Genomic DNA, 19,514 nt, shown 5'->3' with positions numbered 1-19,514 from the left:
ATACTCAATCTTAGTGGTGGGTAAAGCCATACATAGCTGCAATCAAGAAACCCAAGATATCGCACCATCTCTAAAAGTGAAGACAAAACCTATAGTAAACCTCCTAGAGTCTACACTCCTTGCAAAATCAGCTTCTATACATCTAAGAACAAATGCATCCTTCCTTCCGATATATATGCACATAGACCTAGTGTCATTCAAGTAACTGATGATATTCTTTACTGCCTATAGTTCCTACCAGTCATTTCACAAGTTCATAGACGGCCAAGTCCCCAAGCTCTAATTCATATGAAACTTTTCTCGAGACTCCATCAGTTACTATAGGTCGTTCCACCTTTTTAATTCATTGCCTTATACTTGTTAGATCTTAATGTGGTGAGAGAAAGCCTATGGAGTGTACAAGCTAGAGCTCAATCCTTGTACACTTTGTTTATCATAGTGGATTCTTGTTCTTGTTTATAGTTTGTGCATTGTCTTAGTCATTCTTTTACTAATCTTCATTACTATTTTAACAAACTAGGTGTATAATATGGAGGTGAAATTCTCCAATCCACAATTGCATGCCTCTATTCAAATCAGATCTCAAGATGCAAAGACAATTCTTCACAAGGTGACAAGGTCGTTTCTGATTGGTGGTTTTAAGTGTCTTCTTTGTGGCATCAATCAAGCTCTCCAATTTTCTTGAATGACAATACTCTAAGAATAAAGACAATTCTAGAGAGAAGGTAAATATGCAAAGTTAAAGTATCAATTCCCATGGACTAGAAGCTTTGTGGCAATCATCAAGAGGCTGGTTGTACACTCAAATTTGAATGGGTGTAGCGCAGTTGAGAACAGCCATAGTTCTAGCAAGGTTTTTTGTGGGAAAAGAGGGGGAAGAGAGTAGGACCAAGGACAACTGCAATCGTAGTTGCTAAAATGGCAATCTAACATCTAGTCACCCAGTTGATGACAAGACAAAACAAGCCAAGACTAAAATCAAGCAGCACAACATTTGAGCAACACAACAATCAACTAGTCTTTCACACATGCCTATTAAATGCAAAGATCATGGTCACCATTGATACATGGTTCACCCCTTAGTCAACAATAATAACTCCAATCTTGTATTTTGTTTAATGGAGGTCATCTTCAAGCAAGGCAATATCAAGATCATTGTTGCCAAATAATGAACACGATAAACAAGAGTGCAGTATACAAGTCTGACCAAGGCAAAACAAGGATTGATGGTGGCCTAATCTATTAGAGTTTAGCATTCCCTGGACGAACAGTTTCAGATATGAGCAGTTTTGCAACAGTTTCTCCAAGCAGTCCATGTGGATTCAGTCCATACTGCACGCATCAAGGAGCACAAGTGCCACGTGGCACAGTCGGACAGCTGCTGTCCAGTCGGCTGCATTAAATGCAGTCAACCTGCATTATTTTTGGCATTTTTCCTGGCCTATTTATTGGCCCTGATTTCAGCAGTCTCCAACAGCTGTTTTCACAAATTTCAGGCTGCAAACTGTGGAGACTGACGGAGATTGAGATCTTCAAGGTGGAGACATACGCAGATATTCTCTCTGCACCTATGTATATTTCTGCATCCTTATACAGCATACTTCACTGCAGATTTTCTACGTTTCACTCTCTTTCTCTCTCTCTTCTCTCTCTATTCATCTTTGTCTTGATCATTCGCTTCCACATTGCTTCACTCTGGCATGGTATCAAAGCATTGAAAGACTAAGGTGGACCCATCTGAAGAGGAGATTTCAGCATGACCCAAGGCTGCATTTTCAGCATTCAAGTGTGAGCAGGAGGGCTGCGCATCAGAACAAGGCTAAGGCGAGCATGGGTGTGCAAGAAAGGAGAAGATTTGCTGAAGTTGCTGCTGGTTTTTGCTGTTAGAGAAGGAAGAGGCTGCATGTTGGGCCTTCAAGTGCAGATTTTACTTTTTCTTCGCCTCCGGTGGGTGAAGGAGGAGCAAGACGAGCGAACAAAAGCCCTAGCACGCTGTATTTTCACAATCAGAGGGGGCTGCTTTTTTGTGTTTTGTGCAAGCATTGTAGGTGAAGATGTCTTCTAAGGCCAAGACAGAGTTTTAGGCAATCATGGACCAAAAGGTCCCCTTCCTACCGACTCTTCCATCAGATCAAAAGCTCGATGGCAAGAATTACCGCATCTAGCAGGTCATGATGCTTGCCATTCTGGAGTCCTATGATTTGGCAGAGCTTGTTACGGAGGCTATTCATTGTCCTTCACGAGACGAGTCAAGACTCTCTTCCAATTAAGGTGGAGTTAGCAAAGGCTCAGGCACATTGGGATAAACTCAATGCTCGCATTTGCTCATTTTTATTTCTCTCATGTACTACAGTTGTTCTCTCTCATATTGAGCATTTAACGATGGCCTAAGAGAGATGGCTAGAGCTTGATCAAATATACAATCGGATGACCGTCATGAAGCAAGTTTCTTTGGAAGTGTAAATGCAAACCATGAGTGTCAACAAGTCTTCTATACGGGAGCATATCAACAAGTTGAGGGAGCTTCAAATGCAGGTTTAAAATGCAAAGAAGGTGATCATTTCTAAAAACATGACGATAACTCTTCTTTCATAGTTACTGCCCTGTTTCAATGGTTTTTATTTTGCCTTGATTGCTTCAAGGCGATCTAAGACTCTTTGGTGGGAAGAGTTTGTTGAGAATCAGCAATCACACTCACTAAACAGCCTCTTTGTATGGAGCTTCAGGGCCAAGGACACGCAAGCTAACCTATCCCATATGCACAGTGGTGCCTACTGCAGTTTCCTACTTTCCTATAAAGCATTGTACTTGCTTCCTGTTGGGTATTTTACTCACGCCTTACTTACGCCTACGCTCATATGGGAGTGTCGGTGATCAGTAGGACACTAGGGCACTTTTTACTCTCGGTAGGAGAGGTTTTTTCCCCCAGACTTATGGTCTTATTATCATATGTACTTATGTGCTTATGTTACACACATTTGGGCACTTAGTGTGTGTCGGGTGTGAACACCCCCCTACAACCCTAAGGTTTAAGGGTTGTACTTTGTACTTTCAGATTACACTCATTTAGTCTATTCTCTTGGGTGTCGTGCTTCAACTCTGTCTCTCACTCTCACACTGTCTACTGAATCTAGCTGTACCTCGATCCTCTGCTCTCACATTTGGTATCAAAGCGGTCCTCAGTCAGCAGCCAGGGGTCCCCGCCAGTTTTGCCCCCGAGTCGCCAGCTCCAGTGGCCAGTCTGTCAGCCCGTCAGCGCCTGACAGCCCATCGTCAGTACTGTTAGAAGTTCGTAGTAGACAGTCCGCCCGTCAACGTCATACGGTTTGCACAGCCTGACTCCTCCTCGAGATTGTTCGATAGTCCGCCTGCAATCGTCCACGTCAGCACCTACGTCGCCTGTTTGACCACGAGCAGCCCTTCGTCAGACGACGCCCGTCAGACCTCGCGCAGCCTACCTGCCCGCCTGCCACCGTTTTTAAAACGTTACGTCAGTCGCTACCTTCTACACTGGCCCGCCAGTCAACGTCCTGCTCACTTCGTCAGACGGCGCCCGTCAGACCATCGTTTTGACCACACGTGCAGCCTGCTTGTTTGACGACCACGTCAGGTAAAATTTTCAATAAATTTTTTTTTAATATTCAGCCCAGAACACAGTTCTGGAAGCGGAGGTTCACACACAGCAAGCACAGAACAAGTGCAGGGATAAATTTCATGCAAATTTCTGGACTGGATCGTCAGAAATTTTGGGGCTTTTGTGTATTTGGAAGACAGTTGCATTTGGACTGCTGATACAGTCACAGAAAGACTGTTTTTGACAGAAATTTTGGCAAAAATTTTGGGGATTTTGACATAACAGTGTTGCAGTGCACTGTTTGCACCTTGGGAAGCGTGCATTAAAAGACTGTTTTCGGACAGAGTACGTCCTTGCACATTAATTGCAGAAACGTATTTGCTGCAATTTCAGGAAATTTGCAGATTTCCAATTCGTACTGCTTTGACATTGCTCATTTTGTCTTTGGAAATTTGTCATCATGGCAAATCAGGGAGGTGATGTTTTTACGTATGTATCCAAGGAGGACAGACTGGACGGAAACAACTATTCCCTTTGGTCATTCATGATGAAAAATGTATTAGTGACCAAGAATTTATGGGATTATGTCAGTGGAGAGGAAACTCGACCGGGAGTTGTGGCTCCCGTTACTCCTCCTCCCCAAGGCGCACGTGGACAACGGGGACCTCAGCCCGCTCCACCTCAGCCACTTCCTCCAAGAACTGCAGCTCAAAAAGCTTGGAATACCCGTGATGCACAGGCCTTGTCGCTGATTGCTCTGGCAGTTCAGCGGTCCATCATACCTCATATCCGTTCGGCATCTTCTTCACGAGATGCATGGTTGACTTTGGAGCATATGTTTGCAGGAAAGAATGAGACTTGGATCTCTTTTTTGAAGAAAGAGTTGGAAACTCTGAAGATGCATGAAGGTGATTCTATGCAGGATCACTTAAACAAGATTCAGGACTTGAGGGAGCAGCTCATGAATGTAGATGAGTATTTTTCGGATGCACAGTTGATATCCACCACCTTGAATTCCTTACCTCCTTCGTACTTGTCTTTTCATACTGCATTGAACCTCACCATGAGGATTGCTGAGCACCCACTCACTTTTATTCAGCTGGTTAGCTTGCTTCTAGAGGAGAAGCAAACACGGAAAAATAGTGGTGTGGATGCTATAGTCTCTGAGCAGGCTTTTGTGGCAAGACAGAAAGGCAAGAACAGCAAGGTGAAAAATGCTCCACAGAGTTCTGGCACTTCGGGCACATCGCAGAATCAGTCACAAGGGGAGACGCAAGCAAAGAAAGGAAAATGTCATTATTGTAAGAAGCCCGGCCACTATATCACTGAGTGCAGAAAGCGCATTGCCAAAGAGAAGGAGGAGTCAAGAATGTATGTTTCTACTACTCCTTCCACTGCTAGTGAGTCCGCGTCCTTTGTTGTGGACAGGGACTATTGTTTTTACACTTGCAGTTATGACATCTCTTGGGCCGATAGAGCACTTAGCTCTACAGAGGATGCTGACACTTGGTTCTTTGACAGTGGTGCTTCTAGACATATCACATCTCGCAGAGATTTGTTTGCTTCAATTAGTGCACCTCCCGTTGGGAAATCGGTACAGTGTGCCAATAATGCATCATACCCTGTTCGTGGTATTGCGGAGATTCAGCTCACAGCCATTGATGGCTCTATTCTCCGCCTGCAGGATGCTTTGTTTGTGCCTGGAATAAAGAAGAATTTGCTTTCTATTTCTTCTTTGGCACATTGTGGTATACAGGTCACTTTTGATGATGACCGTTGCATGGTTCGAGAAAAAGAATGCATGACATTGGTCTTGACAGGATCTTTGTGTCATGGTTTATATGAGTTGGATGCTCTTTCAGTAGATCAGTCAGCATACTTAACATCCACTCTTACTCCTGCTATGATACAGGCAGAGTTATGGCATGCTCGTTTAGGGCATGTAAACTGAGTCTACCCTTTACGTATGTAAAGAAGGGGGATCTATGCTGATTTTATGTCTTTATGTTGATGACCTTTTGCTCACTGGAACACATGCTGATCAGATTTCAGCATTCAAACAAAATTTGCAGCAAACCTTTGACATGTCTGACTTGGGAGTTTTGCATTACTACTTGGGCATCCAGTTCATACATAATGCTCGAGGTATTGGGTTATCACAGTCAAGGTATATTGGGCAGCTTGATGCTTTTACAGCATACTCAGATGTTGAATGGCTTACCTCTCTTGGAGAGACCTCCTGAGCACTTATGCGAGGGATGCATTTTGGGGAAAATGCATCGGTTCTCATTTCCTCGTGATGTTGCTTTCAGAGCAAAAACCAGATTGCACTTGGTGCATTCAGATGTTTGTGGGCCTATGCAGACCATGTCATTGGGTGGTTGTTATTATTTTGTGACATTCATTGATGACTTCACACGTTTTTGCTGGGTCTATTGTTTGAAAAAGAAGTCAGAAGTGTATGATGCATTTTTGGCTTTCAGTGCACTTGTTGAAAACCAATCTGGATGCCACATTAAGACTCTCCATTCGGACCGAGGGGGGAAATACATATCCTCTATGCTGAATTCTTTTTTGCAGCAGAAGGGCATAGTACATCAGTATACTACAGCTTATACTCCACAGCAGAATGGGGTAGCAGAGAGGAAAAATCGGTCACTCATGGAGATGGCCGGATGTATGCTGAAGGCAAAGAGCTTGCCTCATAGTTTTTGGATGGAAGCAGTCATGTGTGCTTGCCATATTTTGAACAGATACCCTACCAAAGCCTTGAAGACCATCACAACAATTGAGGCTTGGAACAGCCGTAAACCTTCTGTTGGTCACTTTCGTACCTTTGGGTGTCTTGCCTATGCCCATATTCCACAGGTACTTAGAAGAAAATTGGACAACAAGGCTGTTAAGTGCATTTTTATGGGATATAGCAATGAGAGCAAAGGCTACAGACTCTATGATCCCGTTACGAAGAAGGTTTTTGTCAGCAGGGATGTTGTTTTTGATGAAAAATCAGAATTATCCTTGGTTGGTTTGGACACATATCAGGCTGCCCGTGATGTTTTTGAAGGGCTGCTGCCCATTACTTTTGGTGATTCAGCTGGAGGTTCACAAAATGAACCTAATGTTCAGCTAGCTGCTCCTATGGAAAGTGCAGAAATTCAACCATTGGCTGATTGGAATATTCAGCATCATGCTGAAACAGAAATTCAGCAAGAGCTTGCACACAGCCAGGATGCTAGACAGCTACCTAGATGGTATTTGCAGACTATGCAAGATAGTCCTTTGGATGCACCCATGACTGGTCGTACTAGAAGGCAAACTCGTTTGCATGATTCAGCACATACCATGGAGTTTATTATGGCAGCAAGTACTTTTGATAATGAAGAGCCTGAATGTTATGAGGATGCACAACACAGTGTGCATTGGATGGCAGCCATGCAAGCTGAATTAGATTCTATTACTAAGAATCAAACTTGGGATTTGGTGTCCTTGCCATTTGGGAAGAAAGCCATTGGAACAAAATGGGTCTAAAAATTGAAAAGAAAAGCAGATGGATCCATTGATAAATACAAGGCACGGCTGGTAGCTAAAGGCTACGCACAGAAAAAGGGCATTGATTATGAGGAGACATTTGCTCCTACTTCCCGTATGACGACCATCAGGTCTATGATTGCTTTGGCTGCACATTATGGTTGGACAGTCCATCAGCTAGATATCAAGACTGCATTTTTACATGGGGAACTTCAGGAGGAAGTTTATGTACAGCAGCCCATTGGTTTTGCAGTTGAAGGCTCAGAACATTTGGTATGCAAGCTCAAAAAGGCACTATATGGTTTAAAACAAGCTCCTAGAGCTTGGTATGAAAAGATAGATGCTTTCTTGCTTGGTCAGGGGTTTCTAAACAGCTCATCTGAGTCTACCCTTTACGTATGTAAAGAAGGGGGATCTATGCTGATTTTATGTCTTTATGTTGATGACCTTTTGCTCACTGGAACACATGCTGATCAGATTTCAGCATTCAAACAAAATTTGCAGCAAACCTTTGACATGTCTGACTTGGGAGTTTTGCATTACTACTTGGGCATCCAGTTCATACATAATGCTCGAGGTATTGGGTTATCACAGTCAAGGTATATTGGGCAGCTTCTTGAGAAATTTGGCTTACAGGATTGCAAGCCAGTTACTACTCCCATGGAACCTGGACTGAAACTGTCATTACATGATGACAGTGATTTGTTTGATATACATACATATGCTCCTGCAGTTGGATGTCTTATCTATCTATGCAATACTAGGCCGGACATACAGTTTGCAGTTTCAGCTTTGAGCAGGTATATGCATCAGCCACGTATGTCACATTGGCAAGCTATCAAGCGTGTTTTTTGCTACTTGCAGGGTACTCGTTCTCTTGGGTTGCTTTATGCCAAGGGGGGACCACTGCAGTTACATGCTTACAGTGATTCTGATTGGGCTGGTGATTATGATACGCGTCACTCTACTAGTGGCAATTGTTTCTTTCTTGGCACTTCTTGCATTTCTTGGCTTAGCAGGAAACAATCCACTGTTGCCACATCGTCATGTGAAGCTGAATACAAGGCAGCTTTCACTACCACAGTTGAATGCGTATGGCTTAGACACTTGCTAGCTGATTTGGATGTATCTGTTACTGAGCCTACTCCATTGTTCACTGACAGTCAGAGTGCCATTGCAGTGGCACGGAACCCAGTGTTTCATCCTCGCACGAAACACATTGAAATTCACTATCACTTTGTCAAAGAGAGGCTACATGCAGGTGATATCAGCCTTGTCTATTGTCCTACCACCAGTAATGTGGCAGACATCTTCACCAAAGCTCTTCCTCGTGACAAATTTGAAGCATTTCGCGATGCTTTAAATTTGATATCCTTTGGTGGCGGATGATCCTTGTACTCTTGATCACTCTTCACTCCAAGGGGGTTTGTTGGGTATTTTACTCACGCCTTACTTACGCCTATGCTCATATGGGAGTGTCGGTGATCAGTAGGACACTGGGGCACTTTTTACTCTCGGTAGGAGAGGTTTTTTCCCCCAGACTTATGGTCTTATTATCGTATGTACTTATGTGCTTATGTTACACACATTTGGGCACTTAGTGTGTGTCGGGTGTCAACACCCCCCTACAACCCTAAGGTTTAAGGGTTGTACTTTGTACTTTCAGATTACACTCATTTAGTCTATTCTCTTGGGTGTTGTGCTTCAACTCTGTCTCTCACTCTCACACTGTCTACTGAATCTAGCTGTACCTCAATCCTCTGCTCTCACACTTCCTTTTCTTAAGCAATGATAGTACTCTTTTCTTTCCAGTGAAGTGTCAGTGTCATTGTCCACATACACAAGATTGTGTTTATGAGTCCAAGTCTCAATCTTGGAACCTAATTCACTTGTGTAACAAACAGTGTCTTTGTCTTCTTCATCATGAGTCCACACTTCTCCTTCCATCCACCATAACTGCTCTCTCTCAGCTCATGTTAATCTCTGGTCAGCTTAGTTCCATCCCATGACTTCATCTCCCAACTCTACCCTCACTGAAGCTTCCATGGCAGCCATAGCCAGCAGCACCCTGTCAGATTGAGCTGCTTATATCTCACTCCACAGGTCAAATCTCTTGGAGCTTCCTTCTGGAAAAGTATTCCCCAACTCACAAAGCTTCCCTGTATCACATCAATCCATGACATTTGGCTATCTGAAGCTCAGCATTGTGAAAATTCCCAGTCACTGCCATAGTCTTCAACTGTGACCTGCAGGACATACCCTCCATGGAGCCTTCATATCTCTCTCTGTAGACCATATCTTCATGAACTTTCTTCTAGACATATCTTCCTCTACTTAGGGCGCTCCCTCCTGGCACAACAATCGACCACATTGGTGATCTACAGCCCTGGCATTGCAGACATTCGACATCGCTGCCCAAAACTGCATCGTGCCTGTTCGTCCACTCTGCGCGCGCCGTACAGGCCACGATCTTGACGAGGAGGATAGGGCTTTTGAAGAGCTTGAAGTAAGCTTCATTTCCATAAAAAAAGTTTTGGAAATGATCAACCATAGCTCCTGCAATCTGCAAAAAAAACCAGGCCCCTATCTGAAACCCTAAACTGTCAGCCATAGCCAGTTTCATCAAAGCTCAAAAATCTCATCATTTTTTTCTCTCCTGCCACCTGGAGAAACCCACTGCCACTCTGAGCTACTGTTCCAGCACCAAATCAAGGAGGGGAAGGACCTGAGAAGATTGAAGAACGACCGAACAATCCCGAACAAGAAGAATCAAGCTTAACATCAACACTGACATAGTGTGTTTTCACACTGTCATTAACTGTGTCTCTTGACACATTGCAATCTGCTCTTCTACTGATAAAATCTCAGAATTCTGGTGTTGATTTGCTGCTGATCTTGCAACCTCAACATGGGAAAAGACTCTCCAAATGCTCGATTCAAAGGAGTCGGGTTTCACACCTGGCAAACCCGCATCAAGCTCATCTTGATAAAAAAGGGTCTCTGGGCCATCACAAATGGCAAAGAGAAGAAACCTCGGGATGTGGACCTTGCAACTACTTGGCAAAAGAATGATGACAGAGCCCAGGCCATTATCAAACTCGAGCTAGACGACAGTTATATCCACCATGTGGATAACTGTGAGACTTCACAGGATACATGGAAGAGACTTGACACCTTGTTCGGTGCACAATCTAAATCATCAAAGTATGGTCTCCTGATTGAGTTCTTCAGGCTTGAAATGAAGTCCAGCACGTCACTTGCCACACATCTAAATTACATGGAAGGACTCCTAAGCCAACTTGCAGGAATCAACATTAAAATGGACGAAGATGTTTGCATCGATGTTCTACTTAAGAGTTTGCCTCCTGAATATAATAATGTATCAACAACTTTAATCAACATGCCAAATCCTGAACTTTTGATATCCAAGCATCACTATTAGAAGAGGAAAAGAAGCTAAAAACTAAGGAAGAACCAAGTACCTCTAGAGATGAGCATGCATTATATGTTGGCAACAAGTACAAAGGCAAGAAGGATCAGCTCTTCTGTGACTTCTGCAAAAGGACCGGACACACCGAGAAGTTCTGCCACGCAGGAAAGAGATCCCAAAAGGCCTATCTAGTCGCAGTCAAAGAAGAAGAAGAAAATGGAGCAAAGAAAAAAGAAGAAGAAGAAGAAGAAGAAAACCACCAAGAGAAGGACAAACCTCATCAGTCCTTCTATTCAGATAGACTTTTTTAGTTTTGTATTTCCTTGCCCTAATGCTTCCTGCCATAAGCTTTGTAAACTCCTCATGTAACTTGGCATTACAGTCCCTATACACTTTGTGAGGCCCCTGTTACAGCCTCTGGATGTCCATCATGTTTTGGTGCCCACACTTAGCCTTTTCTACGATAGCCTCTGGTGTCTACCATGTTTGTGGTGTGCCCACACTTTGCAGGTGGTTCTCATTACAGCCTCTACACACTTTGTGCCTTTCTAGTTGTGATTGAGGAGGGGTGTTGAGAATCAGCAATCACACTCACTAAACACCCTCTTTGTATGGAGCTTCAGAGCCAAGGACATGCAGGCTAACCTATCCCATATGCACAGTGGTGCCTACTGCAGTTTCCTACTTTCCTATAAAGCATTGTACTTGCTTCCTTTTCTTAAGCAATGATAGTACTCTTTTCTTTCCAGTGAAGTGTCAGTGTCATTGTCCACATACGCAAGATTGTGTTTATGAGTCCAAGTCTCAATCTTGGAACCTAATTCACTTGTGTAACAAACAGTGTCTTTGTCTTCTCCATCATGAGTCCACACTTCTCCTTCCATCCACCATAACTCACTGCCATGCTCTAGATCCCGTAACTTTAACAGAGTTGGTTCCTATGGTCTTGGACCAAGAGGAGCAATTGACAGGGACCATTGCTTCTCAATCTAAGGCCTTGGTTGGTTAGTTCTCTCAGAAGAAGAGGAAGGACCAAAAGAAGAAAAAGGAGGAAAAATCTAAGAAGAACAAAGAAAATGAGTCTACTTGTCACATCTGTGGCAAAACAAGTCATTGGAAGAAGGATAGCCTCGACAAGGAGAAAAAGAAGAAGGAGAAGAAGGAGAAGAAGGAGAAGAATGAGAAATCTTCAAAGGATTCCAAAGCAGTGGCTACTCCCTCATCAACTGCTTACCTCCACTTGGAGGTGATTGAGGATTTAACCCTGACGGCTTCTAATGCTACATTGATGGCCCCATACACCTAGAGTGGATTGTTGACAGTAGTGCCTCATGGCACATGACTCCTTCAGCAGGTGTTGCTCATTTGTGGCCTTCACATGGCCAAATTCTCATTGGTGACAATTCCTCTATTCCTATTCAAGGACGGGGCAACATGCATCTTATTCCAAATGGACGTGGTGGTACCCATACATCCAAGGTACTTTATGTGCCAGCCTTGGGGTATCATCTACTTTCGGTGCACAAGATTTGTGCTCTCGGCCTCTTGGTCGAATTTGATGAGGATTCTTTTCGGATTCTTGATCGTGGATCGAGACAGGTTATTTCTTCAGATTATGAGGAAAATGGAGTCTACAAGTTGCGGTCTTCTTCTGCCTTGACTTCTCTTCTTCTTTTACCTCACAAACTCAATCCGAGCTTTGGCATGCTCGGTTTGGCCACCTCAATTATGATTACCTTCAAAAGGCATCCAAGGGACAGCTTGTTCGAGGTTTGCCAGATATTATGGTGAGCTAGTAGCCTTGTGTATCCTACATCCGTGGGAAGCAAACTCATGATATTGTTCCCAGCAAGGCTTCGATGCGGTCTTTACCACCCTTGGAGCTTGTTTCTACCGATCTTTATGAAACGATGAGAACGGAGTCCCTTCAAGGGAGCTTGTATTTCATGCTAATTGTGGATGTTTACAACAGGATGATGTGGGCTTTTTCTTGAAGCTAAAGTTGAAGGCTTTCAACAACTTTAAGGATTGGTGGCTCTTTGAGGAGAACCGACCAGGCCGAAAGCTAAAGACCTTATGATTGGATAAGGGCAGACAATTTGCTTCTAATGAGCTTGCTCCTTTTTGTGCAAATCTTGGTATTCACCAAGAGTTTGCTAATACAAATACCCCTACGGAGAATGGCATCTTGGAGCGGAAGGATCGCAGTGTGATCGAGATGGCCCGTACCATGATGGAGCATCATTAGATACCTCAGTGTCTATGGGCTGAGGCTATGGCTACCACAAATCACATCCTTAGTCATTCTCCTACTTCCGTTGTTGTTAGTATGACTCCATATAAGGCGTACTTTGGGTCTAAGCCAAATGTTTCTTATTTCAGGGTTTTTGGGCGTGATGCCTATGTTCACCACCCGAAGACACTACGTGACAAATTTGAGGTAGCTTTCCACAACAACAGGTGTTTGTGGGCTACAGCTCACAATCTCAAGGTACCAACTGTATGATCTTGTTAAGTGGGATGTTTACTCGAGTCGTGATGTTTAGTTCGTGGAAGTTCCGGCCTCGAGGGGGGTGAGGAGCACCCTGTTCTTGGAGATCCCGGTGATAGTTGAGCACCAACGACTATTCCTCTGGAGCTTGTGCCTCTTGAGGATCCTTCTTCGAATGGGGAGCTTAGTTCTTAGCCACCAAATTCATCAATTGCTCCCCCGCCATCCGTGGATCTTCCCGAAACTTCAACAGATGGAAAGCGACGGCCTCCTCCTCTCATTGGGCTCGTGACACTCTTTGTGATGCAAGGATTGAAGGGGTCCCTGAGGAGTGGGAGCCGCAGGATGGCCCCGCAGCATTCTCGGAGGAACCAAGCACACCACACTGAGCTTGTTTACACTAATTACTGTTTGATGCTCGTGTCATGTAGGATCGAAAGCCCACTTCCGTGAAGGAGGCTTTACAATATGATCATTGGCAGAAAGCAATGGAGCGAGAGCTGGAGTCCATTGAGGGGAATGGCACTTGGTATCTTGCGCCCATGCCTCCTCATAAGAAAATCATTGGAGTCAAATGGGTCTTCAAGACTAAGTACCGCAATGAAGGCACATTGGACAAGTACAAGGCCCACCTTGTTGCTAAAGGTTTTACACGGTGCCTAGACATTGATTTCCATGTTACTTTTACCCCTACCTCTCGAATAGCCACTATTCGCGTAGTTCTTGCCTTAGCTAGCCATAGGAGATGGCCAGTCTGTCAGCTAGATGTGAAGTCTGCCTTCTTGAATGGGGAGTTGAAGGAGATCTATGTTGAGCAACCTCCCGGATTTAGTTATTCTAATGGTAAGGTGTATAGATTGCAAAAGGCTTTCTATGGCCTTGAGCAGGTTCCTCGTGCTTCAAATGAGAAGATTGACTCATTTCTCCAAGAGAAATTAGGGTATCGGCATTCCAAAGCTAATCCCCAATTGTATGTACACACCTCAAGTGGAGGTCGTGTGTCGTTTGTCCTTTATGTGGACGAATTTATTGTGATAGGTGACCATACATAGATGGTCGAGCAAACGAAGACAGCACTTCATGAGCAATTTGAAATGACAGATATGGGTCTTCTTCACTTCTTTCTAGGTCATGAGATCTATCAAACTCTGAGGGGGATCTTTATTTCCCAACAGCGGTATGTAAGGAGCTCTTGACTACGTGTGAGATGGAGGGATGCAAGTCTCTTACAACTCCTATCGATCCGAATTGGAAGGCTACAGCTTATTCCGATTCTCCTTTGGCGGATGCTACCCAATATAAGCAATTGGCTCCTTGATCTAGCTTCTTAATACCTGTGTTGGACTTATGTTATGCTGTAGGTGTGTTGGCCGCATTCATGACTAAGCCCAGGATGGTCCATTGACAAGCTGCTCGGAGGATTTTACGGTTCCTACGGGGGACTCCTAATCTTGGGGTCTATTATCTCGCTGGTATAGGTGTTATGGCCCTGGTTCTTACAGGTTGGAGTGATTCAGATTGGGTTGGTGATATGGATCATCGGAGGTCCACGATAGGTTATTATTTTACCTTGGGTGCCGATGCTGCTTCATGGAGCAACAAGAAGCAACCCACGGTTTCCCTCTCTTCGATGACTGAGATGGAGTATCGGATAGTGTCTTCTACTACATGTGAGACAATGTGGCTTCACAAGCTCCTGGAAAAGCTTGGCTATCCGCAAACATGTCCTATTGTTCTACAATGCGACAATGAGAGTTGCATTGCCTTGGCCAAGAATCCTATGTTTCATGCTCGGATGAAGCATATTGAGATCCAATACCATTTCATTCGGGAGAAGATCCTGAATGAGACCATTTCCCTGGTCTATTGCAAGACAGAGGACAATCTTGAAAATTTGTTTACCAAGGCATTTCCCCAGGCTTTACTTCGATAGCACTCCAAATCCCTTAGCCTTCTACCGTATCCAGGATCTGAGAGGGGGTGTTAGAGTTTAGTATTCCCTAGACACGTAGTTTCATATCTGAGAAGTTTTGTAGTAGTTTCTTGAAGCAGTCCGCGTGGATTAAGTCCGTATATTAAGCGTCAGGGAGCACAAGTGCCACATGGCACAGTCGGCCAATTTGCTATAGTCGGACAGCTGATGTCCAATTGGTTGCATTGAACCTGCATTATTTTTGGCATTTTTCCTAGCCTATTTATTGGCCCTGATTTCAACAATTGTTTTCACAAATTTCACGTTGCAGACCATGGAGACTGCCCTTGAGGTTGACGAAGACTGAGATCTTCGAGGTGGAGAAATACGCAAATATTCTCTTTGCACCCGTGTATATTTCTACAACCTTATGCGGCATTAGTCCTACTTTCTTTATTGGTCATTCTAGTAGACCTTCTTCAAGGATTTGGGCTATGTTGCTAGCCCATTGAGGCAATAAGTAAGCCTTGAAGAGCTAAGCTTCTTAGCAAGTATGGAATATGTGGAGCATCAAGGAGTTGATCATCAACTCCTATGGCCATTTTGCCATTGGTCACTTGTGATAAGTAATCTCAAATGAAATGTTGTTCGCCCTTTTGCACAACAAGAGGCAATAATAAGAAGCTAGCAATAATGAGTTAGCTTCCACTATATAAATGTATATGAATCCACTGTTTTACAAATATGATGACATGTTTCCATCTACATTACTCAATGGCACTTCGCACTCTTGTGAAAAGTTACATCACAAGATAGGCACCTTGAGTAGCTATCTTCTCTCAACAGCCTTATAGGCTCAACTTGAGGAGGGAAACAAGATAGCTAGCAATCACAAAACTATCTTGTGTAGTGCTTTATTGAGTCGAGTAAGTCTCTATGGGTGTGCCAATTCTTATCACCAAAAAAGAACAGCACTATACACTTCTACATGGATTAGAAAGGTCTTAAAACATGATCATCAAGAATAAACATTTGTTACCCAAAATGCATGATCTCATAGATCGACTCTACACTACAAATATTTCCTTGAGATTGCTTTGAGTTCTAGGAACTATCAATATGGACAGCTCCTAATGAAAACCACTTTTTTAACACAATAAGGTGACTATCAACTTTTGGTTTTACAAATGATACATATGAGGTGAAAGATGTGTCAAACAATTGTGGAAGCTCTCAGCTTTTTTGCCATGGAAGCAAGGTTGCATAAAATTTCCAAAACCTCAATGTGCATTGAGAAGTATTGGCAAGAAATTAGACCTTGCTAACAATTTACTACAACCCAAAGCAGCCATGGACAATGAAACTATGCATGCATGCAATAGATTATGTAAACACAATACTTGGAAAGAAAAAGTGTATGGCTGCCTACTTGCCACATGGCCCATACAATATTGGTTGTAGCATGTAGGTTGTTCTTGTATTCCTAAGGACAAGAAAATATAACTCTCAAGGCTGTTTCATAAGGTTCTTGTACTCTCATCTTGGACAAAAGGCAATACCCTCAAAGCTAAGGAGATTCTTGCAATCTTATCTTGGAGAGAAAGACAAGACCTTCAACTTAACTCCATAAGGTAGAGGGCATTTACTAAGGCCTAGAGTAGACTAATTCAACATGTCTTGACCAAGATGAACCTCTTGTTTCATGTTGCATGCACTATAAACATCTCACATCTACTAGGAGCCCAACTTGCATAAGTAGGCCAAAGTAAAATACATTTACTAGGAGTCCGAGAAAAATTGTACATAGACATGGTTACAAGGACTTTCAAAGGCCCAACCTAACATACACTGAGTCATATCCATTTAGAGATCTTTGAACGTTTAACTAAATGTCTACCCAAAGGTTTCAAAAAGCTTTGAGGTCTTACTAGCCATGACTAACCTTCTAACAAATGACTTAAGCCAATGTTTAGGGCAGTATATGGTACAAAAAACAGCTTTGACATTATGCTCATGGGCTAGGGCTTGCAGCATCGGGCCAAAGAGGTTTCGACAATGCATATCATTTTCTCCCACTGACCATAGGCAGATTCTATATCATTATTTGACACCCATATGGCTTTCACCACTCTCCCCGACATCTAAAAGATCATGTTGATATAGCTCCCAGAAAAGAACAGCTTTGACATGTGAAGCAATGATTATAAATTATCATGACTACATTTCAAGCCCTCTATTGTAGATAAAAACAATCTTTTGGTGGGACTGACAGTGTATATTTTCAAGAAGGCCAAGTTTGACTACGACTGCCTTTGAGGCCAAGACCTTGTGGCACATAGACCACAAGAATTACCTGATTGCTTAATTAGAGAGGTAAGAGAAAAATGACCAGGCTGTTCAATTTTAACTAAGAGTGTAACTCATAAAAATATAAAAACTTCAGAAAAAAGGAGGAGTGTAAGGCCAAACTGCCATTTAACTGACCTGTTATCACAGATGCCCACTCATCTCGAAAGCTGAAACCAGATGTCCTGAGGGACATGCGGCAAGAATTTAAAATGGCATCCTGAATTTCCTGATTCAGTCTTCTTAAACCAGCTGTTGCCATCAAATAAATTCTTGTCGATGCCCTCTCCCTTTCAGGCACCTTTGTTGAAGCAAACTTGACAAGCTCTATTAGAGATTGACCTGCATTTTCTGGTTCCTCGACATAAGCTGATAGCCCAGGTTTTGTCTTCAACGACCAACCTTCTTGTCCTGAAAAGCTCACTAACGGAAGAGGACCTTCATTGACATATTGAAACACATGAAGCCGAGAGCCAGAGCTGCCCGCATCAATAATGATCATGTATCCCCGGTTCTTAAAGCTTTGGAAGTGGGTGGAAAATAGAAGTCCTCTTGAAAAAGAAAAGGTGTAAATGGAAAAACAGACGACGAGAAGAAGAGCAGTGCAGATACATGTGATACGCCCACTATTGGTTGTGCTCGAAGGCTTTGCAACAGACACCCGTGGAGGAAGTTGTGTCGGATGGGGTAAAAAAGGGAAAGAGAGGCTACTATGTGATCCGATGCGTGGAGAGAACTTAGACGGCTTATTAAAATCCATATGCTTTGGGGAGGAGGTAATGGAAGAGGATGCAGCACCAAGGGCAGAAGCTGAGCGGCGCATGGAACTAATTTCTCAACATCATCATCTTCCAGGCAAATCCTTGACGTGAATAACTGATTGGAGATCTCTAGCATACAAAATGGAACGTACAGGACTTGACAGAGACAAATTCGTTTGTCAAATTCCACCCCAGTGCCCAGCTCCTTTGCTCAGGCTGTGTGTTCAATGCTTTGAATATGCACAAGAGCACCCCTGTTTCCAAGTCATCAAAGAAAATCGACCTTTTACTGTGTTCAAAGCTCTGAATATGCACAAGAGCACCCCTGTTTCCAAGTCGTCAACGAAAATTGCCCTGATTCTGCTCACAAGAAACAGAGGGCAAAATGTCTCCCCGTGCCAACTTGGTTTCAGCTGGAATCAGAGTTTTAGCATGTCACCGTGATTGAAAAAGAAACACGAGAGATTTGCAGTAGCATGTCATAATGCATAACAGATTTGCGAACAGTAATATGCATGATTTGCACTGGCGGATTATATAAGCAAACAAGCAGACAGAGATTGATGAGAACTGAGAATTTACGTGCACCATTGAATGATCGACATGGAAAGAACTTAGAAATACCAAATTATGTCTTAGGCTAGCGAGCAGGGGGAAGAAATGTTGCGCAGCGTTTTCTTCATCAGACACGCCACTTTCTTTTTCGTTTGCGTTTCCTCCCAAAGAAGGCCTGTGGGTTCTTCTGTTGGGGCGGATCAGCCACTCAGAATTTATATCAACCCATGACTGCACAATCGCTCGTCGCTGTGCAGATGTCTTCCTCACTCTTCCTCTTCATAGGCTGAATTCTCTCTCTCTCTCTCTCTCTCTCTCTCTCTCATGTCATTCGGCATAAGTTCGACCAATCATGATTCAATCTGCCTCCCGAGAGACGCCCCACGCCTGTATTTTCTAACACGCAAACACACATGTGCATGCTCTACCTGTGACGCTATCTCGTAATGTGCCATAAATGGCATCGCATTAAGACAAAGAGAGTAAAATCGGTCGGTGTTTCGCATAGCGTTGGGCCGCCATTTTAAGACATGCTTCATGTAGTAAGATGGTTCTGGTAAAGTATCAATATGGTTAATGTAATACTAGCATTCCAATTTCCGCACACACTTCGCAGCAAGAGAAGTTGTCGCCGCTTAATAATCTATTTTTTCTTTTTTCTCTTTCCTCTTTCCCTTCTCCATTTCCAATATATTTTATTTATCTCGTTCTTTCTCAATTTTCCCCCAGTTCTCTAGACGATTACACATAGCCTCAAACGGCTAGATTATGTGCAAGTTGTCCATTGCTTTGGTTACACACTAAACTACGCCCAAAAATTACACCAAAACAGACTTGGACCATTGGTAATAAGGTTGAGGTGTGGGGGGATTGGTGGGGGTTCAAGTCTTATCAATCTCACAATTCTCTTTTTGAAC

General features: G+C 43.3%; 1 protein-coding gene across 1 annotated transcript in view; it reads right to left on the bottom strand.

The window, feature by feature from the left end:
• The window catches only part of LOC148011692 (putative apyrase 5), a 115,418-nt gene extending 96,366 nt beyond the window's left edge, over window positions 1-19,052 (bottom strand). Inside the window, exons 1-2 of the mRNA XM_087670036.1 lie at window positions 18,667-19,052; window positions 17,420-18,455 (exon numbers count right to left, since the gene is read on the bottom strand). Coding sequence (XP_087526162.1) covers window positions 17,420-18,104 — 685 coding nt within the window. The 5' untranslated portion in view covers window positions 18,105-18,455; window positions 18,667-19,052. The remainder of the gene's footprint in view (window positions 1-17,419; window positions 18,456-18,666) is intronic.
• Window positions 19,053-19,514: the final 462 nt, after the last annotated feature.

This window comes from Lygodium microphyllum, chromosome 28 (genome assembly GCF_053477565.2).
Source record: "Lygodium microphyllum isolate KBCC chromosome 28, Lygodium_microphyllum_v1.1.10, whole genome shotgun sequence".
Lineage (NCBI taxonomy): Eukaryota > Viridiplantae > Streptophyta > Polypodiopsida > Schizaeales > Lygodiaceae > Lygodium > Lygodium microphyllum.
The sequence above is the reverse complement of the archived record's forward strand: the minus strand, read 5'-3'. Positions and strand labels throughout refer to the sequence as shown.